The sequence below is a fragment of the Pantherophis guttatus genome, chromosome 8 (genome assembly GCF_059756535.1).
Source record: "Pantherophis guttatus breed Tessera chromosome 8, ASM5975653v1, whole genome shotgun sequence".
Taxonomy (NCBI): Eukaryota; Metazoa; Chordata; class Lepidosauria; order Squamata; family Colubridae; genus Pantherophis; species Pantherophis guttatus.
In genome coordinates, this window is record NC_142070.1 from 73399996 (window position 1) to 73427295 (window position 27300).

General features: G+C 43.4%; 1 protein-coding gene across 1 annotated transcript in view; it reads left to right on the plus strand.

The window, feature by feature from the left end:
* The window catches only part of STIM2 (stromal interaction molecule 2), a 119586-nt gene extending 94574 nt beyond the window's left edge, over nt 1-25012 (plus strand). The window contains exons 4-12 of the mRNA XM_034411304.3: nt 252-363; nt 2116-2231; nt 7101-7278; nt 7786-7963; nt 9407-9574; nt 12715-12815; nt 13560-13798; nt 18102-18336; nt 23490-25012. Of these exons, the coding sequence (XP_034267195.2) occupies nt 252-363; nt 2116-2231; nt 7101-7278; nt 7786-7963; nt 9407-9574; nt 12715-12815; nt 13560-13798; nt 18102-18336; nt 23490-23973 (1811 nt within the window). The 3' untranslated portion in view covers nt 23974-25012. The remainder of the gene's footprint in view (nt 1-251; nt 364-2115; nt 2232-7100; nt 7279-7785; nt 7964-9406; nt 9575-12714; nt 12816-13559; nt 13799-18101; nt 18337-23489) is intronic.
* The last annotated feature ends 2288 nt before the right edge of the window (nt 25013-27300 follow it).

Sequence of the window (27300 nt, forward strand, 5' to 3'; positions counted from 1 at the left end):
CTTAGAGTAAATTTTATCGGTCACAAGATTTTATGTTTCAAAGACGCTGTGGAATTTTTTAATAAAGGAATATTTTGAAGAATTACTTGCTTATAATCTTTGGATAATCTTCGTTCTGATGAGCGCATGATGAGAACGGCAGACTTGCCAGTAAAGTACTTTTTAATTTTTTTTTTTTAAAATTTGGACTGTTGATTCAGTTCTTGATAATCAGGCCTGTGGAAAATAACGTTTGTTTATATTTGTTGTAGTTCACAATTGGACGCAAGAAGAGACGCTTCAGTGGTTGGTGGAATTTGTCGAACTTCCTCAGTATGAGAAGAATTTCAGAGAAAATAATGTCAAAGGAACAACATTGCCAAGGTCATTTTTTTCAATCTACTTAATTTCAGTAGAAGTTGTACCTTGATATCGTCCATTTTGATCACTATTTGGAAAGAAGAAAGCGAATAGAGTAGAGTAGAATAGAGTAGAGTAGAGTAGAATAGAATAGAAGAATGAAGAATAAGAATGAAGAATAGAATAGAATAGAATAGAATAGAATAGAATAGAATAGAATAGAATACAATGGAGGAATGAAGAATAGAGTAGAGTAGAGTAGAATAGAATAGAATAGAATAGAACAGAATAGAATGAAGAATTAGAATAGAAGAATGAAGAATAGAATAGAATAGAATAGAATAGAATAGAATAGAATAGAAGAATGAAGAATTAGAAGGGAAGAATATAGAATAGAATAGAATAGAATAGAATAGAATAGAATAGAAGAATGAAGAATTAGAAGAGAAGAATGAAGAATAGAATAGAATAGAATAGAATAGAATAGAATAGAATAGAATAGAATAGAAAACACTTCCAGTGTGCACCGAACATGAACAGTGAAATTTATCGATGCCAAAGTAATTTCGATATTTATATTAAGGTATTGTTTACAGATTCTTTTCTTTAGTGCAGGATTACATTGACATGACGCAATTATATCTGCAATGATTATATGTGATTATATGGCATTTATGTCCATTATTTTTAAATGCTTCCTAAAATTGTATAAATCTACACATCTCTTGAACAACCACAGTCACTGTTCTTTAGTAGAAAACTTGTAAACTATTTCATATATGAGGGATTTAAGAGACAAAATTATAGCATTAAGCCTTGCACTCGTGGACACACACACAAAACAAATTTAGCTTTCTGGACACGAAGTCTTTGCTCTTACCACAATACTGATGATGATGTGGACGTGGATGAAGATGAGGAGGAGGTGATGGAGGTGGAAGAGGAGGAGGAGGGGGAGAAGGAGAAGGATATAACATTATTAAGGATGAATGGATCCATCCCTTAGATAGGATGATCTTTAACCACTTGCACAAATCTCACAGATGGACATTTTTGTAGACAGGTAGACCAGGTGTGGGCAACTGTGGCCCTTTTACAACCTGTGGACTTCAACTCCCAGAATTCCTGAGACAGCCAAGCTGGCTCAGGAATTCTGGGAGTTGAAGTCCACAGGTCATAAAGGGGCCATTTTTCCCCACCCCTGAGGTAGACTAACAAAAGTCCGTTTAGTGACCACTCAAAGTTACAGTGACACTGACAAATGTGACTTATGACCATTTTTCACAGTTACGGCCTTTGCAGCCTCTCCATGATCACATGATCAAAATTCAGACTCTTGGCAACTGACTCATATTTATGACGGTTGCAATGTCCTGGGGTCATGTGATCCCCTTTTGGGACCTTTTGACAAGCAAAATCAATGGGGAAGCCAGATTCACTTAACAACCAGGTTACTAACTTAACAACTGCAGTGATTCCCTTAACAACTGTGGCAAGAAAAGACGTAAAATGGGGCTAAACATACTGAACAAATTTCTCACGTAACAACAGAAATATTCGGCTCGACTGTGTCGAGGACTACCTGTATTTACTTTAGTATATTACAGACTTATTATTATTATTTCTGTATCTGTAATCCATGAAACGGGTAAATAGAAAACCACAGTGCCTCCGTGATTGTTGATTTTTGAACATGGCACAGTATGCATTTTAGTTACGCCCTTAACAGTTCTTTTCAGGACAGCATTCTTAAAATCTCCATTTTATTGTGCACAGGATAGCAGTTAATGAACCTGCATTTATGATGTCTCAGTTGAAAATTATTGACCGGAGCCACAGGCAGAAACTTCACCTGAAGGCCTTGGATGTTGTTTTATTTGGACCCCTTACACGTTAGTACATCTTCACTATCTTCCGTAAAAAGCTTGCGTTGTTTGTAACGACTAGCAGAGTTACGCTTTTTAATATTTCTCCCACACGGACGCTTCAGCGTATAACCTAGTGGTGTTTACAAGAGTGCTATTACATAATGACTTAGTGAATGAATTTCCGTCCATTTTGACATATTTCTGTCAGAGAGGAGGACGAAATAAAAAGCAGAAGGGAAGATGCGAACATTTACATCAGGTGCCCAACTACTCTCTTGAACCAGAGTAGAAATTACTACTTGTTGTAGCAATGCAACTTCCTACCCTTGGGCTTTCTTCCTGTTATACGTGCTATACCAGGGGTCAGCAACCTGTGGCTCTGGAGCCACATGTGGCTCTTTCACCCCTCTGCTGTGGCTCCCTGTCACTCAAAATATGTGCAACACCTGCCAGCACATGATTTATTGAGCTTTTCAACCCCGGTAGGCCAACCATGGATAAATCCAAGAGAAGAAAAAAGTTTCAGAAGAAAACAGAATGTTTAATTCAACTACGTAGGCTAGTTTTGTGGCCGCTCAAGAAATAGGCAGGCACAGGAAGGGTTTTGTGGCTCCCGGTGTTTTCTTTTCTGTGGGAAACGGGTCCAAATGGCTCTTTGAGTGTTTAAGGTTGCAGACCCCTGTGCTATACAGTAGTGGCCAAAATTGTGGAAACCTTTTCGGAAAAGTGTATTTTTTTTTTTTAATTTGATTTATATGCCGCCCTTCTCCGAAGACTCAGGGCGGCTTACAATGTGCTCAGCAATAGCCTTCATCCTTTTGTATATTTATACAAAGTCAGCTTATTGCCCCCACAAACTGGGTCCTCATTTCACCTACCTTAGAAAGGATGGAAGGCTGAGTCAACCTTGAGCCTTGGAGGGATTCGAACCAGCAGTAAATTGCAGGCAGCTGGTCTTAATAAGCTTAATAACAGGGTGCCTTAAACCCCTGTACTGTATTTTTGAGGTTTGATGGCTAATAACACCACTTTTTTGGGGGGAGTTTCAAGATAATCCTATTCCACTGCTGGAATGGCCTGGGAATAGCCCAGAATTTAGCCCAATTGAAAATCTATGGAACCGACTAAAGAAACTTGTTAATCAGAAGCGACTCAGCAATAAAACCCAGTTAATAGAAGCCATCGTTCAATCTTGGTTTCACATCATAACAGCTGCAGAACTCAAAGACTTGGTTCACTCCATGGGAAGACATTGTAAGGCCATAATTCATGCTAAAGGTTACCCAACTAAGTATTAACCGACATGGTGATCATTTTTGTATATCTCATTTTTTCTACGTGTTTCACTTTTCTTCTCTATACTGTAACTGCTTTTCTAATAGCAAATCCTTCATAAAAGTTATTGCATTACATTCTTGGTTAAATTGTCTTCCCATTGATATATAATTTTATGGTACTGCTCCCCCCCCCCAAAAAAAGTAGTCTTATTATCTAGTTTTAGAAAATATACTTTCCCCCCAAAGGTTTCCACAATTTTGGCCACGACTGTATAAAGCCCATTCATAGGAGAATAATCCAGATCCAGTTATACAAGTTAGGAAAATTAAAAGATTGAAAATCTGTCAAGTCACTTTACCCATTTGTGGCGTTCTCCTTCTCGCCTTTGCCTTAGTTTGAAAAGCCTGTTGCATTCACATATAGCAACCTAAGACTCTGCTATTCAAATATAATTTAGGTCAGGCATTTGAGAAATCTCCTGGGGTGATTATTAATTGCTTCCCAGGGCCGAGCATGAGAAGTTTTACATTTTATTTCTTTTCATTTTGTCAAGTCACAAATGATTGAAATAGACGTGGATATGTATCTCATGCTAGTAAACTATTTTTCTGTGTTTATTATTATTTTAATTTTTTTTAGATTTGTTTTGCGAGGCTATTTTGGACTCGCACCTGCCCAACTGGGTATCTTGTTCTTTAAACAAGTCAAATAAGCACCCTGCGAGATTATTATGGGATTCTTTCAATTTCAGGAGCGTGGGGGAGATGATAGCTTACAGAATGCCACCCTCAAGCTAGTCAATGAACTTACCGTATTTTTCGGAGTATAAGACGCACTGGAGTATAAGACGCAGCTTGGTTTTTTGGGAGGAAAATTGGGGGGGGGGATCTGCCTACCAGGAATTCATCTAGCTAGTGTCCTTAGCCTGGTCAGCTTCAGCACATTATTTTGCTGGTTTTTTATCCCCTGCTTGGTAATAAAAAATAGCTTCTAAGGCACAGCTGAGAGGAAGCAGCAATGAGAAAAGCAGGCAAAGCACGGGGAGATCGCTTCACTCGGCTAGCGCCTAGTTAGGGCTGAAAAAAAGCTTCTAAAGAACAGCTGAGAATCGGAGCAAAGTATGGAGATCGCTTCACTCGCTAGTGCCTTGTTAAAGCACAGCAGAGAGTCGAGGGAGCAGGCAAAGCTGGGAAAATCGCTTCACTCGCTAGCGTCTCGGTAGCACCTCGTTAAGGCTGAAAAAAAGCTACATTCGGAGTTTAAGACGCACCCAAATTTTCAGCCTCTTTTAGGGGGGAAAAAGGTGCATCTTATATTCCGAAAAATACGGTAGTTCTTTGGAAACAGGCTTTTAAGTTAAAAAAAAAAATGGACTAGGTTAGATCCTGTGAAAGAGACCATGAATTCGAGTAAGATAGTTTTCATTCCCAACCTGTCAAGTTAAATGATGATTAGTGGAAGGCGATGTGTTTTCAAAGGTTTGCCCTCATGCTGCTAGCTTTTGAGTACAGGTTACAGCAGCTCATTCAGTGACAGTTTGAAGTTACAACGGCACTGGAAAAAAAGTGACTTATGGACCCTTTTTCACATTTATGACCGTTGCAGCATCCCCGTGGTGACGTGATCAAAATTCGGAAGCTAAGCAACTGACTCATATTTATTTATTTATTATTATTTTATTTATTAGTTTGATTTATATGCCGCCCTTCTCCGGAGACTCAGGGCGGCTTACAATGCTTTTAAGCAATAGCCTTCATACTTTTGTATATACCTGCTTAATAGGGCTTTTGCCCTCCCCCCCCCCAGTGGTGTTCTATTTTATATAAAGTCATCTTATTGCCCCCACAATCCGGGTCCTCATTTTACCTACCTCGAAAGGATGGAAGGCTGAGTCAACCGTCAATTTATGACAGTTGCAGTGTCCTGGGGTTACGTGATTCCCTTTTGCGACCTTCTGACGAGCGAAGTCAAGGGGGAAACCAGATTCGCTTAACAACCGTGTTACTAACTTAAAACAACTGCAGTGATTCACTTAACAACAGTGGCCAGGAGGGTCGTAAAATGGGGCCAAACTCACTTAACAAATGTCTCACTCGGCATCCTAAACTTTGGGCTCGACTGTGGTCGTAGGTTGAGGACTAATAATCTTCTTAAAAAAAAAAGAAGATGAAATTCGTATTACGGCTTGGTTGGTGCTTCCGACGTGAATCCAAAATATTGCTTCAAAATGCAGAATGCTGCAGCTGCTGGCAGTTCATTAAAGCAGCTGCATCCTTTTCTATATTTCCATAATATTTCAAGTCCTGGAAAAAGATACAGATCCTTCAACGATACTTTTTGGAAGTCACTCTGAAGCCATGGCCCACCTGCCTTGCTTTTACTGTAGGGAATCTGTATGGGGAATAAATTTTCAAGAGGGATGCTTTTTAGAATGGCGGGAAAAGAATAATAACTGTGTTTAGATACAGTATGTAACAATGTTAAGTAATGTGTGACTTCCTTAATTCTTTCTCCTATTAACCACTGTTAACCACAATGAGGTTGGTGCACTTTGGCTTCACCTTTAGATGAATTAACTATAGCCTGTCATCAAAACCTAAACTTCGGTTATTATTTTTTTTTTCTGTGGTTAGTTAGTAAATGTTCTGACTCGGCTCCCAAACACGACAAGCCCTTTGTAGTTAACGAAACATTCCCTTTATTAGGAGTGCCAGCAGCCACGCTCTCTCACAGCAGGCTACGAAGTCTCTAAGTCCTGTGGAAAGCGATGCTCGCTCCCTTTCCCCTTGAAATGGCCCAACACACCAAGACTCACTCACTCACTCTTCCCACATTTGCAAAGAAGTCAGTGTGCTTGACTTGCTTTCTTCCAGCAGCAGAGATACACAGTCAGGAGGCGCTGCAGATTCCAAGAAGAATAATTTCCAGATTTGGAAATACAGGCTATCAGTAGCGCACTGGCAGGGAGATGAATAGTTGCCTTCCACACCTATTTATCTCCATCCCCTGCCTTTTATCCACAGGTGGGGCTTCACTAGCCGCCCTGAGTCTTCGGAGAGGGGCGGCATATAAATTGAATTAATTAAATTAAATTAAATTCACTAGCAGCGGTGGCTCTTCCTTCCTAAGGACCGGCCCATAGATTTCCACTGCTCTCCTCTCCTCTGCCTTCTGTGCATCCCTGTGTCAGGCACTGGACTCAGCTGTTCCTCCTCTTCCTCATTGGCCACTTCCAGACCTGGGGGCTGTTGACTCTCCATCTGAGGGCTGACGGACGGCCCAGGCTCCGCTTCTGTCTCTCTCTCTGCCAGCTCCATTCCCTCTTCCCCCTCAGAGCTCTCAGGTTGCCTTGATGCTGACCCCGCCTCCTCCTCCTCCTCTGATTCGGCTTCTGGAGGGGCCGGCGACCGACAAGCCACAACAGTAAAGTAGAAACAGGCCAAAGTCGTAAACTCTACCACAAGACGTGTCTGACTAATACGTATTTTCAATAAAAGAGAATTTTCAAAATCTTTCTCAAGTCTACATCCGAGAAGGATAAGCAGTGCCTCTCTTTTCGTTATCCGAATAATGCCAAAATGCGTTTTCCCAAACTGACCTCGCTGCCTTTTCTAGGCCCGCCCCACAATTGGATGAAAGATTTTGTACTCACCATCTCCATAATGATTGGTATCGGAGGTTGCTGGTTTGCCTATACGCAGAACAAGACTTCGAAAGAGCACGTTACCAAAATGATGAAAGACCTGGAAAGCCTCCAGACCGCTGAACAGAGTCTTTGTGAATTGCAAGAAAGGTATTTGAAAACGCTGGGATTATATACTCTGTTAGGGTGTTCAAAAACTTTACAAAAATTGTTAATACCAAATGTGACAGGCCCCAAAGCTGAGAAAACAGTGGCTTCCAGCTGCCCTTTACTTTTACATTCTCCCTATGTTGAGCTTAGTTAAGTTCGTTAACCTAAGTTAAACTTGTATTAAGAGGAATATTGACATGCTGCCCTTTACTTTTACATTCTCCCTGTGTTAAGCTTAGTTAAGTTCGTTAACCTAAGTTAAGCTTGTATTAAGAGGAATATTGACATGTTTGATTAAGCCAAAATGCGCCCGGTCTGATTTAGCATAATTTCAGAATAAAACCCGACCGATTTGTCAAAAGATTGGCAATCATTTACTCTTCTGCCTCCACTTTGATGCGATGCTTAGAATCACGTTAAAGTGTTTGCCCAGTTAATTGAACCATGCACATAATGAGATAAATGTGGTTATTTTTTTGCTAAAAATGTTTACCAACCCCCCCAAAGGCTTGAAAAAGCACAGGAGGAGAATCGAACCGTTGCCGTAGAAAAGCAGAATTTAGAACGCAAGATGATGGATGAAATCAGCGATGCCAAACGAGAAGCCTGCCGGCTCAAAGAGTTGAGGGAAGGAGCTGAATGTGAACTCAGCAGACTTAAATATGCAGAAGAGGAGCTGGTGCAGGTATTTTTTCAAGTTACCTGCTAAGTTTCAGTTTCCATCTGGGTTCCGGGAGGCTTGTAGAAATTCTTGTAAAAAAACTTTGAACTCTACATCTAGCGACCATTATCTCTTGTCTATGAAGATTCTCAGTCATCCAGGTCATGGTTGTCCCAAAGGTGCTTTTTTTTCCCAAGAGGCAACTGCACTTTCTTGTTTTTTTTTCTTTTGAAGACAATTCGCTTCTCATCCAAGAAGCTTCTTCAGCTCTGACAATGGTGGGAAGGATTTATACTCCTTGCAGGCACCTGAACATTTGCATTCTTTTAGAGCAGGGTGTCAAACTCAATTTCATTGAGGGCCGCATCAGGGTTGTGTTTGACCTCAAGGGGGGGGGGGCATGGCCAGCTTGACGTCACTCGTGTCGGCGGCCCCCTGTGGTGGCCTGAGCGCTCTGCCAGCGAAAATGGGCTCCCGAGTTCCGTTTCCGGCTGTGACAGCCTCCTGCAACCCTCTGCCAGCAAAAATGGAGCTCAGGAGAGCTGTGGGCGGCCGTCGTGAGCTCTGTTTTCAGCTGCGATGGCCTCCAGCAACCTGTGCGACCCTCCGAAGCTCCATTTTTGCTGGCAGAGGCACTATGGGCCGGTCCTTCACTGTTTCCAGGGCAACCCCACGGGGCTAAGATCTAAGCACACCGCAGGCCTTGAGTTTGACACCCCTGTTTTAGAACGTCATTGTGGCCACGTGGGGATTTGTCTGTGTCCTCAGGGTCACCTGAATAGTGCAAATGGGTGTGGACAAAGCCCCAAGTGGCCTCAACGACTCTCTAAAAGGATGCAAATGACCAGCCGTCTGCAAGGAATATAAATCCTTCCATCCTCCACCATCCAGTCAGAGCTGAAGAAGCTTCCTAGATGAGAAAAGGAACATCTTTAAAGAAAAAAACCAGAAAGTCCAATTGTCTCCTGAAAAAGCTCCTTTCGGGGCAGCAATTATCTCTGTACATTTCTATGATAAAGGGCTGCTCTACTGTGGCTTTTGAAGGGTAGAACAGAAGCGTCCAATCTGGAACTCGATCCAGTCTTTAAACTCTCCATTAGTCTGTTCTAGATAAATAAACAATAAAGTCAGGAAGAAATGCAACTGTAAATCAGTGAGGCAAATTGAGGTCAGTCACAGAAATTCATTTCAGAAAGTGAAATGTGGGTAAAAACCAGGCAATTTTATCAATGGAAATAGAAAACATGGAATGTTTACAGGCTACCTATGCGGCAAAATAGAACAAGATCTAGATTCATGTTCTATTTGGTTAACTGAAGACCTTTCTTTCAGATTCGTTAATAAATTACCCTGTTATCCTAGTCATAAATGTTCAATTGGTTCTGTCAGATGTTGTCTCAGGCAAAATGGTTAACGGGCCAGCATCTTTATCTAATCTAGCGCCTTCTCTTCATCCCCCCCCCCCAGGTCCGCATGGCCTTAAAAAAGGCAGAGAAGGAGTTCGAATTGCGAAGCAATTGGTCTGTTCCAGATGCGCTGCAGAAATGGCTCCAGCTCACGCACGAAGTGGAAGTCCAGTACTACAACATTAAGAGACAAAATGCAGAAATGCAGCTAGCCATCGCCAAGGAAGAGGTAAAGCTACACGCTTGAAAATTATTCCGGAACAAAATGGGGAAAATGGAAGATGGTGGGATTCGGCGGCCATTGTTCATCACCTCAGGATGTAGGGTTACCATTCACCGGTTTCGGCGATGAAACTTCATTGAGAGGTCCTCAGTGTTCCATTTGCTCTTTAAAAAGGCCACTATTGGGACACCTCAATCTGCCGGCCTTAGGAGGATTTGCTTCTGGAACCTGTTGAGATATGCTGCAGGGTAATGGCATGGTTTCAAATCATCCAGAAGGAGGATGGAACTTCCTGCTCCTGGATCTTGAAATCAGCTTCAAATGGTGTGAAAAGGAGGGTAACCCCTCGAATTCTAGAGTGCCACATTCCCCTGTCTCCCATTAATTCATGAATTGAATTGAGTTGAGTTGAGTTGAGTTGAGTTGAGTTGAGTTAAGTTAAGTTAAGTTAAGTTAAGTTAAGTTAAGTTAAGTTAAGTTAAGTTAAGTTAAGTTAAGTTAAGTTAAGTTAAGTTAAGTTAAGTTAAGTTAAGTTAAGTTAAGTTAAGTTAAGTTAAGTTAAGTTAGTTACGTTACGTTACGTTACATTCTTAGGGCTGTAACTTCTATTTTTAAGAGTTGCACCTTCAATAGCTTTCCCTGTGATTCTAACAGCCTTTCTGCTAGACACAGCGAAGCCAGATATTCATGAGTTGATTTTTTTTTTTTTAAAAAAGAGTTGTTATTTTTGCCTATGCTTTAAAAGATCGTGATAGCAACATCAAAGGCCACAAACTGCAAGTTATTTTTCTTAAACAAGAGGTTTTTTTTTTTTTCCAGGAGGTGGATTTTAAAAATAATAATAATAATGTGGTCTGTTGGGAAGCTGTTGGCTACATGTAAAAAAAAGTCATTAAAGTAATAAAATACAGTATAAACTGCTAACGTTCCTCATTCCAGGCTACTGGGTGGGAAGCCTTGTGTATTTGTGAAGCAGCTTGCAAGAATTTCTCTCGTCAGGCAGGCCTAACCTCGCCTTAATTTTACTGGGCAGTTATGGTAACCGTATCAATCCTAAAAGGAAATTAACCCTGTCTGTCCTTTGGGAGGTCAGATACTGAAGCTGTAACCCAAATACTTTGGTCATCCAATGAGAAGAGAGGACTAATCAGGAAAGTTTCTTATGTTGGGAAATATAAAAGGCAGAGGGGGAAGAGGATGGCAGAGTAGGAGATGGTTAGATAGTGTCATTGAGGCCAAATCCAAATCCAAAAATTCCAAGGAATTTCTAGCAGCCTGGCACTCTGACAAATCAGACATCAACAAACACATAGATATTAACAACGTTTATAGACTATGCAAAAGACACCATCAACCAACCCAAAAGGAAAAAAGACTCCAGCACCTCTCCACCAGTAATCAGCATAGATCTGTGATGGCGAACCTATGACACACGTGCCAGAGGTAGCACACAGCGCCCTCTCTGTGGACTCATGAACTGTTGCCCCAGCTCAGCTTTGCTGCGCATGCGCGTGTGCCACCCGTCAGCCGGCTGGTCTCCGGGTCTCGGCCACGCATGCGGGAGGGGGATGGGGCGCATGCGGGGGGCCGCAAGCGCATTTGCGGGGGCCGGGGCACATTGCATTTTGGGGGTTTGAGCACTCCGTCTGGAAAAGGTTAGCCACCACTGGCATAGATTAACTCCAAGGTCAACTTCAGATCAACAATCAAATAAGCAATACCTCAATCAAGAAACTGCCAAAGAGCCATCAGTAAACGGCCCAACCAAAGATCTCCACCCACACAGACATGCAAGACACCAGAATATAAAAAAGCGAGCAGCACTCCTTATTAGCACTGATGATGGTCTGTAGAGATTCTCAGTCATCCAGGTCATGGTTGTCCCAAAGGTGCTTTTTCAGGAGGCAACTGGACTTTCTTGTTTTTTCTTTTGAAGACATTTCGCTTCTCATCCAAGAAGCTTCTTCAGCTCTGACGGGATCGTGGGGAATGGAAGGATTTATACTCCTTGCAGACAGCTGGTCATTTGCATCCTTTTAAAGAGTCGTTGATGCATTTGGAGGTTTATCTGTGTCCTCGGGTTCACCTGAGTTGTGCTCCTGGTTCCTGTAGTTTGTAACTTGTAATCTGACTCTCTAAACAGAATGCAAATGACCAGCTGTCTGCAAGGAATATAAATCCTTCCATTCCCCACTATCCCGTTAGAAGCTTCTTGGATGAGAAGCGAAACGTCTCCAAAAACAAAAAAAAAAAAAAAAAAAAAAAAGAAATTCTAGGTGCCTTCTGAAAAAGCACCTTTGGGGCTGCAACTGATGATGTTACCTAGTTAGGGTAATGAAACGTCTGCAAGAAAACAAGCAAGCTCAGAGAGCACCAAGGATCCCTCAGTGTCATCGATGCAATGAACATGAATTTGGATAAATTCCAGAAGACAGTGGAGGACAGGAGGGCCTGGAATGCTATGGTCCACGGGGCATGACTTAATGATTGAACAATAACAACAACAAATAGTAACAGCAGTCATCTCGGCCTTGGTAGTAGTTAGCTTGTGTAATGATAACTGCAAAAGGGATGGGGCGATCTTTGAAATAAACATGGCAGAGAGCGGAGTAATCAAATAAGGTTTCAGCCTTGAGTATTAGCCCATGCTAATACTCCCAGAGATGCTCTGGAGGCTGGGGACAGCAAAAAATGTCACTTCCTGTCCAACCGGGAGTTGGGAAATGGGCAGTTTCAGGGGTGGAGAAGGCTGTTTTTGCCCTTCCCAGATGCACAGAGAGGATCTGGAGCCAGGTGAGAAAGAAAAATGGGCCTTCCTCACCCCCCAAGGTCCTCCGGAGGCAGGAAACAGCCTGTTTCCCTACTTCTGGTGGGCCCTGAAGGCCCGAAAATCAGCTGGCCGGTGCGCGCATTTGTGCAGCACGCATGCCATAGGTTTGCCATCGTGAGCATAGAGCCTGGGCGGGTGGGCAGGCCCACTCGCGATTTCCGCTACCGGTTCGTGTGAACTGGTCCGAACCGGCTGAATACCACCTCTGGACAGAATGTCTCTTCAGATAATGGCCACAAGAAAGGAAATTCACCTCTCTTTCCCCCCTTTCGCACGGCTGAAATAAGCCTTAAATCTCTGCGATGTTTCATTTCAGGCAGAAAAGATTAAAAAGAAAAGAAATACTGTATTTGGAACGCTACACGTTGCACACAGCTCTTCACTTGATGAAGTGGACCACAAGATTCTGGAAGCAAAGTAAGACACGGAGTGGGTATGATGCCCTTTCTATTGGTTACGGAAACCTTGTCGTTGTTGTTTTTCAAATGGGGTTCACAAATTTTAAATTAAAAGCTCAACGTAATTTGAACAAGATGGGGATGCTTGAGGAAGAGGTAGAATTGTCTGTAGGATGACTATAGCTTCCTGCCGAGTAGTTCTTGTCTATTCTTTCTGAGGGACGCGGTGGCTCAGCGGCTAAGACTCTGAGCTTGTCGATCGAAAGGTCAGCAGTTCAACGGTTCGAATCCCTAGTGCCGCGTAACGGGGTGAGCTCCCGTTACTTGTCCCAGCTTCTGCCAACCTGGCAGTTCGAAAGCACATAAAAAAATGCAAGTAGAAAAATAGGGACCACCTTTCGTGGGAAGGTAATAGCGTTCCGTGCACCTTTGGCATTTAGTCATTAATAATAGATTTGTTAAGGGAATCCGGCTTCCCCATCTGACGTTGCTTGTCAAAAGGTCACAAAATGAGATTGGGTGATCCCGGGACTCAGCAAAGGTCATGAAATATGTAACAGTTGTCAAAACTTACTAATGTAAATCCCGGGACCCCAGGGACGTTGCAACACGGTTGTAAGTGTGACAAACGGTCCTCGGTCGCTTTTTCTCACTGCCGTCATAACTCTGAATGGTCACTAAATGAGCTGTTGTGCGTCGAGGACAACCTGTACTCTTGTGAGTGTGTGACGTAGCCTGTTTTAATCTCTCGACCTCTTCCTAGGAAAGCACTTTCTGAATTAACTACCTGCTTGAGAGAACGGCTCTACCGATGGCAGCAGATTGAGAAGATCTGTGGCTTCCAAATAGCCTATAACTCAGGGCTGCCAAGCCTGACCTCCTCCCTCTATTCAGATCACAGTTGGGTGGTCATGCCACGAGTGTCCATCCCACCCTACCCAATCGCGGGGGGAGTCGACGACCTCGATGAAGACACCCCTCCCATCGTTTCCCAGTTTCATGGTATGTGGTGGGATATCTCAGATGACCTCGGACGATGGGGAGACACACATAGAATTCAGAATAACAGAGTTGGAAGGGACCTTGGAGGTCTTCTAGTCCAACCCCCTGCTCAGGCAGGAAACCCTACACCACTTCAGACAAATAGTTATCCAACATCTTCTTAAAAACTTCCAGTCTCAAAAACTTCGGGAGGCAAGTTGTTCCACTGATTAATTGTTCTCACTGTCAGGAAATTTCTTCTTAGTTCTAAGTTGCTTCTCTCCTCGATTAGTTTCCATCCATTGCTTCTTGCCCTGCCCTCAGGTGCTTTGGAGAATAGCTTCACTGCCTCTTCTTTATGGCAGCCCCTGAGATATTGGAACGCTGCTATCATGTCTCCCTTGGTCCTTCTTTTCATTAAACTAGACACACCCAGTTCCAGCAACCGTTATTTATATGTTTTAGTCTCCAGGCTCTCTAATCACCTTTGTTGCTCTTCTCTGCACTCTTTCTAGAGTCTCAACATCTTTTTTATATCGTGGTGACATAATTGTGGCTCGCTAAATGTCTATGGATATTCTCAGCCATCCAGGTCATGGTTGTTCCAAAAATGCTTTTTATCCAAGAGGATTAAAGACGTTTCACTTCTCATCCAAGAAGCTTCTTCAGCTCTGACTGGATGGTGGAGGATGGAAGGATTTACATTCTTTGCAGACAGCTGGTCATTTGCATTCTTTTAGAGAGTTGTTGAGGCCACTTGGGAGTTTATCCACATCCAATTGCATTACTCAGGTGACCCTGAAGACACAGATGAATTTCCCAAGTTGCCTCAATGACTCTGTAAAACAATACAAATGACCAGCTGTCTGCAAGGAATATAAAAGAGGCAACTGGACTTTCTGGTTTCTCTTTGAAGACTTTTCACTTCTTATCCCAGAAGCTTCTTCAGGTCTTACTGGATAGTGGGGAATGGAATAAAACGAATACATGACCTGGATGACTGAGAATCTCCATGGAAGTTCTGAGGGAGGCTTTGCATTGGATGCTCATTTCTGCAGCACTAGAATGTGATTTGGCTGATTTCACATCTCAAAGAAATGTGGTTGCTGAGATGTAGAACATAAAATCATAAGGCTGGAAGGCACCTTGGAGTCTTCTGGTCCAACCCTTATAGTATCTCAGTTAAATGGTTACCCAGTCTAATTTGGAAAATGTCCAGTGGGGCAAGCTGTTCCAGTAGAACAGAACAGAACAGAACAGAACAGAACAGAACAGAATAGAATAACAGAGTTGGAAGGGACCTTGGAGGTCTTCTAGTCCAACCCCCCGCTTAGGCAGGAAACCCTACACCACGTCAGACAAATGGTTATCCAACATCTTCTTTAAAACTTCCAGTGTTGGAGCATTCACAACTTCTGGAGGCAAGTTGTTCCACTGATTAATTGTTCTAACTATCAGGAAATTTCTCCTTAGTTCTAAGTTGCTTCTCTGCTTGATTAGTTTCCACCCATTGCTTCTTGTCCTGCCCTCAGGTGATTTGGAGAATAGACTGACCCCCTCCCCTCTTCTTTGTGGCAACCCCTGAGATATTGGAACATTGCTATCATGTCTCCCCTAGTCCTCCTCTTCATTAAACTAGACATACCCAGTTCCTGCAACCATTCTTCATATGTTTTACCCTCCAGTCCCCTAATCATCTTTCTTGATCTTCTCTACACTCTTTCTAGAGTCTCAACATTTTTTTGCATTGTGGCGACCAAAACTGGATGCAGTATTCCAAGTGTGGCCTTACTAAGGCATTATAAAGTGGTATTAACACTTCACGTGATCTTGATTCTATCCCTCTGTTTATGCAGCCCAGAACTGTGTTGGCTTTTTTGGCAACTGCTACACACGGCTGGCTCATATTTAAAAGGTTGTCCACTAGGACTCCAAGATCCCTCTCACAGTTAGTACTATTGAGCAAGGTACCACCTATACTGTCCCTGTGCATTTTGGTTTTCTTGCCTACATGTAGAACCTTACTTTTTTCATCGTTGAATTTCATTTTGTAAGATAGCGCCCAATGATAGCACCCAGATAGATAGATAATTCTAAGTTGGATCTCTCTTTAATGATCTTCCACCCTTTCCTTCTTGACCTGTCTTCAGGTGCTTTGCAGAATAGGTCAACTTCCTCTTTGTGACAGCCCCTCAAGTACCGGAAGACAGTTTTCATGTCTCTCTCTCTCCCCCGAATCTTTCTCTTCGATAGGCTAGATCAGGGCTCAGCAATCCACGGCTCTGGAGCCGCATGTGGCTCTTTCATCCCTCTGCTGTGGCTCCCTGTTGCTAGTCGGCTCCACAATTGATAGGGCTTTCAGTTAGGACAGGTAGAGGAAAAAGGATGCCACGCTAGGAGGACACTCTATGGTGAGGAAACTGACTTTCAGTCAGCAGAGGAAAAAGGACGACGTGCTAGGAGGAAACGCTATCGTGAGGGAACAGGACTTTTGGTCAGCAGAGAAAAAAGGATGCCGCACTAGGAGGAGACAGTGATGAGGGAACCAGACTTCCGGTCGGCTCCAGAATTGAACGGGGGCTTCCGGTTAGGACCTTTGTGGCTCTTTTGAGTGTTTAAGTTTGCTGACCTTAATCCTTTATGAGGAGTGCCAGCAGTCCCAGCCAACAGTCTCTCTCTCTCTCTCTGTCTCTCTCTCTCTCTCTGTCTCTCTCTCTCTCTCTCTCTATATCTGTCTCTCTCTCTCTCTCTCTCTCTCTCCCTCCCTCCCTCCCTCCCTCCCTCCCTCCCTCTCTCTCTCTCTCTCTCTCTGTCTCTCTCTCTCTCTCTGTCTCTGTCTCTCTCTCTCTCTCTCTCTATCTGTCTCTCTCTCTCTCTCTCTCTCTCTCTCTCTCTCTCTCTCTCCCTCCCTCCCTCCCTCCCTCCCTCCCTCTCTCTCTCTCTCTCTCTCTCTCTCTCTCTCACACACACACACACACACACACACACACACACACAACAGGCTAACAAATTTTTATTAGTTTATAATGTAGCATACAAAGAAAATACAAAAGTATAATAGGAAAAATAGAGGAAGAAAAGGGGAAGAGAGAAGTGGGGGAAAGAAAAGGGGAAAAAAAAAAGACATTGACTTCCGACTTCCTTTGGTGCGGTAGAATAAGGCATTATTAACCTCAAACCTCAACTTTTTTACTTTTACATAATAGTATAAACTAGCCATTTCTACAACAACAAATCTGTCTAATGGGTAAAACCCAAAATCAAAGTTTCATTTTTTTTTTTTACACCTCAAGCACAAAGTCCAGAAGCGGTTTCCAAGTAGAGATAAAAGTATTTGTATTATTTTTTTCCCCCTTCGGTCAAAGCAGTCAATTTAGCCATCTCTGCTAACTCCATCCATTTTTCCAACCATTCATCCATTGTGGGGATCGAGGTGACCTTCCATTTCTGTGCATGAAGTAGTCTTGCTGCCCTCAACATACATAACAACAACCCCCAAGATTCATACCTTAATGCAGAAAATTCTTAAAGTGAACATAAACAGAAAACCCGAGACTTTTCTTTTGGGTTTAATGGAAAGGATCCGTGTTGGTTTCTGTTAAATGTTTGAGTCAGGCGGCCTTCTCTTACTAGGCGGGAACCATGTCTGTCTCATCGGCTGCTGTGTTTTAAAGAAGAGCATTAGGAAGAAGGAAAAAAAGGAGTGGTGCAGTGGCCTAGAGGTGGAGCTCTCGCCTCACAATCGGGAGGCTGCGAGTTCGATCCTAGGTAGAGGCAGATACTTCTCTCTCTGGGCACAATGAGAATATATCAGCCGAATATAACTCCGCATTGGCAACAGTAAGGGCATCCGGCCAGTAAAGAGCCTTGGTAGTACAGTGGTTTAATGCACCCTGTTATTAACACAGCTGCCTGCAATTTCTGCAGGTTCGAATCTTACCAGGCTCAAGGTTGACTCAGCCTTCCATCCTTTTAAAGGTAGGTTAAATGAGGACCCAGTTTGTGCGGGCAATAAGCTGACTTTGTATAAATATACAAAAGTATGAAGGCTATTGCTTAACGCACTGTAAGCCGCCCTGAGTCTCTGGAGAAGGGCGGCATATAAATCAAATTTTAAAAAAAAACACTCACTCAGCTCCATTCAGTTGTCCGGACTCCACCCCGCGAGGGATTATGGGGTCGTTAAAAAAAAGACGATTAGGAATTAAAAAAACCAACAACACCCCATTTTATAAAGAAAGGGTTTTCCAGAGGTTTTTTCTCTGTCTTCACAGAGTAATGTTTTGGTGGGCTTCTGAATCTTGTCTCTTTCTGTTGTTCTCAGGGTCTGCTGTGAAAACCGGCACCTTAGCACGGAGCAGCAGCATGTATCGCTCCAGGCGAAATGTGGTGCCGTCGTCGCCTCAGTTGCAACACGGGGCGCAGACCCCCCACGCTGCGCACACGCAGGCGACTCTGCACTCTGCAGACCCTGACCTCCTTTCCGTGTCCAGTTGCCCTGCTGCTTACCGTACCGAAGAAGAAGAGGAAGCAATTTACTTCACCGCTGACAAGCAGTGGTAAGAACTTCGGCACGTTCACGCACAGGCCAGATTACGATAGATCAGTGATGGCTAACCTTTTCCGGACTGAGTGCCCAAAGTGCGCGCGTGCGCATGCCCAAATCTCCAAAATGCAATGCATGCGCAGCCCCTGCGTATGCAACCTCGCGCATGCATGCACAGCCTCCCCGCATATGCCCCCCTGCACATGTGCACGCAGGCCCCTGCCACCCACGCATGCGCAGCAGGGACCTGAAAACCAGCTGGCCGGTGGGAGGCGCGCACACATGCATGGCGGAGCTGAACTGGAGTGACAGCTCGTGTGTCCACAGAGAGCAGGGGTGAAATCCAGCAGGTTCTGACAGGTTTGGGAGAACTGGTAGCGGAAATTTTGAGCAGTTTGGAGAACCGGCAAATACCGCCTCTCTGGCCCCAGGAGTGGGGTGGGAATGGGGATTTTGCAGTATCCTTCCCCTGGAGTGGGGTGGGAATGGGGATTTTGCAGTATCCTTCCCCTGCCACGCCCACCAAGCCGCACCACGCCCACCAAGCCATGCCCACAGAACCGGTAGTAAAAAAATTTGGATTTCATCACTGACAGAGCGGGTGCTACGTGCCACCTCTGGCACATGTGCCATAGGTTCGCCATCATGGGGATAGATGATGGAGGATGCATTCTGGGCATTCCTCTACTCTGAACATTAGCACAAAAAAGAAATATATATATAGGTATTGCTCCAGTAGTATAGTATATCCTATTATTATTGGATCTCTCTCTCTCCCCCCCCTCTCTCCTATCCATCCATCTCTCTCACTCTCTCTCTTTATCATCCCTGTCATCCATCTATCTATCTATCTATCTATCTATCTATCTATCTATCTATCTATCTATCTATCTATCTATCTATCTATCTATCTATCTATCTATCTTATCCATCCATCATCTCTCTCTCTCTCTCTATCATCTATCTATCATCTATCATCTATCTATCAATCATATCTATCTATCATATCTATCTATCTATCTATCTATCTATCTATCTATCTATCTATCTATCTATCTATCTATCTATCATCTCTCTCATCTATCTATATCAATCTATCTATCATCATATCTGTCATCTCTCTCCATCTATCATCTCCCTCTCATCTATCTATCTATCTATCTATCTATCTATCTGTCTGTCTGTCTGTCTGTCTGTCTGTCTGTCTGTCTGTCTGTCTGTCTGTCTGTCTGTCTGTCTGTCTGTCTATCTATCCATCCATCCATCCATCCATCCATCCATCCATCCATCATCTCTCTCTCATCTATCTCTCTCTCTCTCTCGCTCATCTATCTATCATCTATCTATCTATCAATCATATCTATCTATCATATCTATCTATCTATCTATCTGTCTGTCTGTCTATCTATCTATCTATCTATCTATCTATCTATCTATCTATCTATCTATCATCTCTCTCATCTATCTATATCAATCTATCTATCATCATATCTATCATCTCTCTCCATCTATCATCTCCCTCTCATCTATCTATCTATCTATCTATCTATCTATCTATCTATCTATCTATCTATCTATCCATCCATCCATCCATCCATCCATCCATCCATCCATCCATCCATCCATCATCTCTCTCTCATCTATCTATCTATCTATCTATCTATCTATCTATCTATCTATCTATCTATCTATCTATCTATCTATCTATCTATCTTCTATATCCCCCCCCCCTCTCTCTCATCCCTCTGTCATCTATTGGCCATCTATCTATCTATCTGCTACCTACCTACCTACCTACCTACCTACCTATTTATTTGCTGCCTACCTCATTTTGAAGCTACTCTTTTTAGAGTTGGAGGCCCCTTGACTTAATGTGAACACATCCATGAAACTTTCTTGGAATAATAGAGAAATAACTCCTTATTGCCTTCTTTGGAAGTTTTTATTTTTTTTATTTTTCTAGTCTGGTTCCTGGGACTCCAGCATAGACTTCCATCCCGATACTAACTAGGGTTTGCTTAGCTTTCTAGATTAGACATGACTGGCTAACACTGCCACCCAGCGGAGCCTTCAAAATATAACTCTGATTGTCTATAGGGCTGTGCATATCAAACCAAGGATTACAGACCACAAATAGCCAGAGATACGCTTACTGGTTTCTCTACCATATATCCCAAAAGAATTGCCAGTGTTTAGGCTGTTGTGATGGAAGTGAAACCGTCACTGATTGTGAAGCCAATGCAATGGACCTCCTGCATAATTCAACTCTTTTGAGTTTCCATCTTAATATTCTCAGTAGGCAAAAAGTTAATCTAGTGACCTCCCATATTATTAGAAATACCACTGCTCTAATTGCATGATCTCAGCTGGGGCAGCTGGGGCTTATGGGTTTTGCTGAAATCTTAGCCACTTCTCTCTGCAAGTTACCTTCCCTCTGGTTTGAAGCCTTAAAATGAGATAATGGGAAACGGATGGAAGATGTTTTCGCACATATTATTTCCTTCCATAATGAGCATAATCTATGCATCTTTCTTTTAAATTATGTGCACATTTTATATGCCATTCATGAGTCAGCTGCAAAGGGTAGAAAAGGGTAGCATCCGTAAATTGATGATGCATTTGGGATTGCAAACTTGACTAAAACTGTGTCAACAGATTTCCCCCCCCCCCCCCCGACTTCTTTTACACAGAAATTTCTATAATTTTGGAGCTTTGCGAATATAGTGTTCGAGTAGTGTTGGATTAGATAAACAGTTCTTACTTCTAAATATTAATTCTTAATTAAGAGGATTACATACATACATACATACATACATACATACATACATAAATGTGTGTGTGTATTACATATATATGTGTATATATATTACACATATAAAAAGGTAAAGGTTCCCCTCGCGCATATGTGCTAGTCGTTCCCGACTCTAGGGGGCGGTGCTCATCTCCATTTCAAAGCCGAAGAGCCAACGCTGTCAGAAGACGTCTCCATGGTCATGTGGCCGGCATGTCTAAGCGCCAAAGGCGCACGGAGCGCTGTTACCTTCCCTCCAAAGGTGGTCCCTATTTTTCTACTTGCATTTTTTTAAACCTGCTTTCAAACTGCTAGGTTAGCAGAAGCTGGGGCAAGTAACGGGAGCTCACCCCATTACGCGGCACTAGGGATTCAAACCACTGAACTGCCAACCTTTCGATCGACAAGCTCAGCATCTTAGCCACTGAGCCACTGTGTCCCCTACACACACATATATACACATTTATACACAGTATGTCACAGAAGTGAGTACACTCTTCATATTTTGTACATATTTAAGTACATCTTTTCATGTGACAACACTGACGAAATGACACTTGGCTCCAATGTAAAGTAGTGAGCATACTGTTTGTATAACAGTGTAAATGTGCTGTCCCCTCAAAATAACGCAACACACACAGCCATTAATGTCTATAAACTGCTGGCAACAAAAGTGAGTACACTCCTAAGTGATAATGTAATGTAATGAGATGTTATGCTTACTTACACCATTAGCATTGAATCAAATTATTATTCACAACTGAGCTGCATTCCTGTATAACATTTAACTGAATTGAAAATTGCAAGGCAGGAATACTTGCTATTCTGTGCACAAGTATTTTTGGAAGCCATATCATAGAAGCGTTACTTCTTACGTAAACCAGAAGAGATCATATCTCATTTTAAGGATGCTTGCTGAGAAAGATGGGCATGAAGGAAACATATGAAGATAGCAAGTCAGAAGAGGGATTTTTGTTTTATTTTATTTTGCTTTGCTTTGTCTTTTGCTGCAAGTACATTAGGATATCCCAAGGATGCTTTTCAAAAGGCAACTGGGCCCCCTTGAAAACGTTTCACTTCTCATCCAAGAAATTCTGAAGAAGCTTCTTGGATCAGAAGCGAAACATTTTCAAGGAAAAAAACCCCAAAAGTCCACTTGCCTTTTGGGATAACCATGACTGGATGATTGAGAATCTGCATGAACATTAGAATGTTATTTATTCTTCGACTCTGTGGAACCTTGACACATACAGATAGTCCTTGATTTACGACCAGAATTAAGCCCAACGTTTATGTCGCTAGGTAAATTTTGTTGTTAAGTGAATTTTGCCCCAATCGATGACCTTTCTTGTCGTAGTTGTTAAGTGAACCACTGCAGTTCTTAAATTGGTAATACGATTGCTAAGTAAATCTGGTTTCTCCATTGACTGTTTGTCAGGGGAAATCACATGACTCTGAGACACTGCAGCTCTCATAAATATGAGTCAGTTACCAACTTTACTTTACTTTACTTTTATTTGATTTATATACTGCCCTACTCCCGAAGGACTCAGGGCGGTGAACAGCCAACAATAAAATACATACATACAAAATTTAAAAAGCAGAAATAAAATCGAACTAAATAGTTTGGCCCAGACAGATTAAAACCCCAATCAATTTAAAACAAATTTAAACTTTGAATATTAAAAATATTAAAAAATATTAAAAGTTGTTTAAAAAGAGGGAGAAAAGTTAGGCCAGGTCCGCCTGGTGAAATAAAAAGGTCTTTAGAGCGCGGCGGAAGGTGCGCAGATCCGGGATCCTCCATATCTCCGGGGGAGCTCGTTCCAGATAATAGGTGCCCCCACAGAGAAGGCTCTCCCCCTGGGGGCTGCCAGTCGACATTGTTTGGCCAACGGCACCCGGAGAGCCCCTCTCTATGAGAGCGTGCCGGCCGGTGGGAGGCTATTGGTGGTAGTAGGCGGTCCCACAAGTACCTAGGAGCGCTTTAAAGGTGGTAACCAAAACCTTGAAGCGCACCCGGAAGACTACGGGGAGCCAGTGCAGCTCGTGCAGGAGGGGTGTTACATGGGAATGCCATGTCGCTCCCATTACCACCCGCGCGGCCGCACTCTGCGCCAGTTGGAGGCTCCGGGTGCTCCTCAAGGGGAGCCCCATGTAGAGAGTGTTACAATAGTCCAGGCGGGAGGTGACGAGGGCATGATTAACTGAATGTTAATTATGAGACCATGGGGATGCTGCAGTGATCGTAAGTGTGAAAACCTGTCGTAAGTCAAGGACTGCCTGTATATAAACCTTATTACGTTGCCCATTGAATGGACTCGAATGACTGTACAGATTAACCCGATCCCTTGGTGTCTCCTCTGCATCTGTAGGGAAGTTCAGGATACCGTTTCCGAGTGCGACTCCTTCAATTCTTCAGCGGGAAGGAAGCAGTCTCCCCCTTCAAGCCTTGAAATATATCAACCCCTGTCACCTCAAAAGACATCCCAGGAGGATGTGTCCTTAGAACAATCCTCTACCGGGGACTCTTCTTCCCTCACCGCCGACATCTCCAGGGGTTCCCCAGACTGCGCGGGGCTGACAGAAACTAAAAGTATGATCTTCAGTCCCGCGAGCAAAGTGTACAACGGCATTCTGGAGAAGTCCTGCAGCATGAACCAGCTCTCCAGCGGCAGCGTTCCCGTCCCCAAACCTCGGCACACCTCATGTTCCTCCACCAGCAGCGAAAGCCGAGCCGGGCACGAACCTTCTCCTGTCTCCCGTCTCGGTAGCGTTTCGCAAGACCTTTACCACAACGGAGAGCGAAGCAAAAAACCGTCCAAAATCAAGAGCCTTTTCAAGAAGAAATCCAAGTAAGGCTGCTTGGAGAGGAGACACACCCCACCCCCCTTTTCAACCACACGGCATTCTTCTCCTTTGACTCTACGGTCATTATTATTATTATTGTTATTATTTAAATTATAAGAATGTAGTTGTCAAGACTTTTCTAGGCCACAGCAAGAAATCCTCTTTAGGTCAACTCTCTCTTTTTTTTTCCCCCCTTCCGTTTTAAAAAAGTCAACGTGCATCGGCTGTCAATGAGAAATTTTTCAATTTCAAGACAGTTTTACTACGGTCATTTGTCTATTTATTTCCGCTTTTTTTTTTTTTTTTTTTAGTTTATATATAAAACGTTTTTAAAATAAATAATAAAAAAAAAAGATCAGCAACACTTTAACACAAGCTTTAACGGACTTGTAAGCCTGCGTGGGCTTAACCTTATTTTTTTTTTCCTTCCTTCTTCCGTTGTTTACCTGAGCATCTTCTTAATCTTTCCATAGAAGCTATGGCATTGTGTACTGGACATAACGTAACTTTTGAATGAAGTACAACTTAACTTAAAATTGCACTACTGTTCTCCCTGACTGGAAAGTATCTTTGCAAGTGAAAACCGTTTTAAAAATAAAGAGAGAGAGATGGGTTGGTTCATTGTTGGGGTTTTTTTTTTTTTTTTTTTGGTTTTTTTTTTTTTAGGTCGTTTCTACGTAGAAGCTAGCATTTCTAACCGTTAACTTCTGGGACTGGAACCTCGTTTTAAATGCATTTATTAACCTAGTGGATTGGGTCCTGTCGTAAAGATCATGCTAATCCAGAGCCTTCACTATGATTTTTTTTAGCATTGCACACAATGCTGTCTGGGTAGAAATATGTGTCGAGAAGGGGATTTCAAACCCAAGCGGGAAAATGTCGGTCCTTTTACCACGACAGGCTTTCTAAGATATTCACCAACGTAAAGCCTGGTGTTGGGGAGAAATGTGGGCACTTGTTTACAAACTTTGACAGTGAAAGGATGATTGATTTGTGAATATTTGTACTGTGGCAAAGATAATAAATTGAAAATCCTATTGTGCAATGACTCGTGCGGATCATAGGCGTTCCCTTTTCCAAGTTAAACTTTTGGGGGGTTTTGTCGTTATATGTAATGGTACATATAGTATATCACCGTTACTTGTTGTGTATTTTCTTTATTCTCTACTCTTCTTGGGAATATTCAGATTTCTTTTACAGCAGAGAGGATGCAGAATAACGAAAAGAGAGGCACTGCTTATCTTTCTCGGATGTAGACTTGAGAAAGATTTTGAAAATTCTCTTTTAATGAAAATACATATTAGTCAGACACATCTTGTAGTAGAGTTTACGACTTTGGCTTGTTTCTACTTTACTATTGTGGCCTGTCGGCCGCTGGCCCCTCCACCAGCCAAATCAGAGGAGGAGGAGGAGGCCTGGGAGTCGGGGTCAGCATCAAGGCAACCTGAGAGCTCTGAGGGGGAAGAGGGAATGGAGCTGGCAGAGAGAGAGACAGAGGTGGAGCCTGGGCCGTCCGTCAGCCCTCAGATCGAGAGTCAACAGCCCCCAGGTCTGGAGGTGGCTGATGAGGAAGAGGAGGAACAGCTGGGTCCAGTGCCTGACGTGCAGACGCACAGAAGGCAGAGAGGAGAGGAGAGGAGAGCACTGAAAATCTATGGGCTGGTCCTTGGGAAGGAAGAGCCATCACTGCTAGCGAAGCCCCACCCTAGCTCGGGGGATAAAAGGCAGGGGGCGGAGATGAATAGATGTGGCAGACAACTATTCATCTTCCGGCCAGCCGGACTTGTTAGCCCGCGTTGAGAGAGAAACTTTTTGCCGGGGCTGCTGGCGCTCCTAATAAAGGAAACTTTGAGTTAATGTCAGAGGGTTTGTCGTGTTTGGAGAGTTGGGTCAGAATTTAAATTTAAATTTAAATCAAATCAAATTTAATTGGAAACAATCCCAAACATACTGCTTTAAAATGTTCTACCGAAGACTCTACTTACTTGAAGACTTGTAGACTTCCAACTCCCAGAATTCCCCCAGCCAATTCTGGGAATTGAAGTGCACAAGTCTTAAAAGTTACCAAGGTTGGACCATCCCTGATTTATATGCTGTGTGGATTGTAGTTTCACTGCTACCCCAGTGTTGGGCCACTTTCACGGGTTTAGGAACGCAACGGCCAGCGTGCCAAGTGCGACAGGCCATCAGGAAAAAAACAAAAGGAAAAAAGTGACATCAGTAGAAGGAATAGGGCAGAAAACCCTAACCCAGTGATGGCTAACCTTTTTGCCGTCATGTGCCAAAAACGGGGGCAGCGCGAGGGGGTTGCGTGCGCGCGTGCCCACACCCATAATTCAATGCGCCCCTTCCCCCCGTGCATGCACACACGATCCCCCTGCGCTCCCTTGCTTTTGGCACGTGATGGTACAGTGGGCCCAGTAGGCCCATTTTTCACTCTCCCCAGGCTCCAGAGACTTTCTTGGAGCCTGGGGAGGGCAAAAACGGTCTTCCCCACCTCCCCGGAGGCCGGAAACGGCCCGTTTCCCAATTTCCGGTGAGCCCGGAAGGCCCGAAAATCAGCTGGCCAGCACGTGCATGCGCGCTGGAGCTGAGCTAGGGCAATGCTCGCGTGCCCACAGATACGGCTCGGTGTGCCACCTGTGGCATGCGTGCCATAGGTTCGCCATTACGGCCCTAACTCCTTCCCTTTTTAAAGATTTTAAGGCAGGAGTATCAAACTCGCAGCCCACGGGCCGGATGCGTCATGGATGCTGGCTACGCCCACCGCCTGTTTAGCGAAGGGGGAAACCGCGATACATCACATGATGATGTGACGCCGTGAATTTGACTACCCCTGCTATATAAGGATACAAATAAGAGTAATGGGCTTTCAGAAGGCAAAACTATCCAAAGGTTTCTCCACCCCCTTAACTGCAGGCCGCCCTGGACTTAACAATAATTGGTTTAGCAACCATTCAAAGTTAGAATGTCATTGAAAAAGTGGCTTAACGACCGTTTTTCACGCTTATGACGGTTGCAGCCATCCCCATGATCACATCAAAAAAATGGGCCACTTGACGACAAAGCGTGTATTTGTGACAGTTGCACTGTCCCAGGGTCATGTGATCATCATTGGTAACCTTCCCAGCGGGCTTCCGACGAGCAAAATCACATGTGCTTAGTGACCCCGTGATTCGCTTAACGACTGTGGCCAAAGAGCCATGAAACGGGGGGGGGGGGGGGCAAAGTCACTTAATAACTGCCTTGCTTAGTTAGCCATGGAAATTTTGAGCTCAGTGTTGGCCATAAGTCAAGGACTGCCTTTTATGTTCAAGCTTTTATGCTCATGTTTGA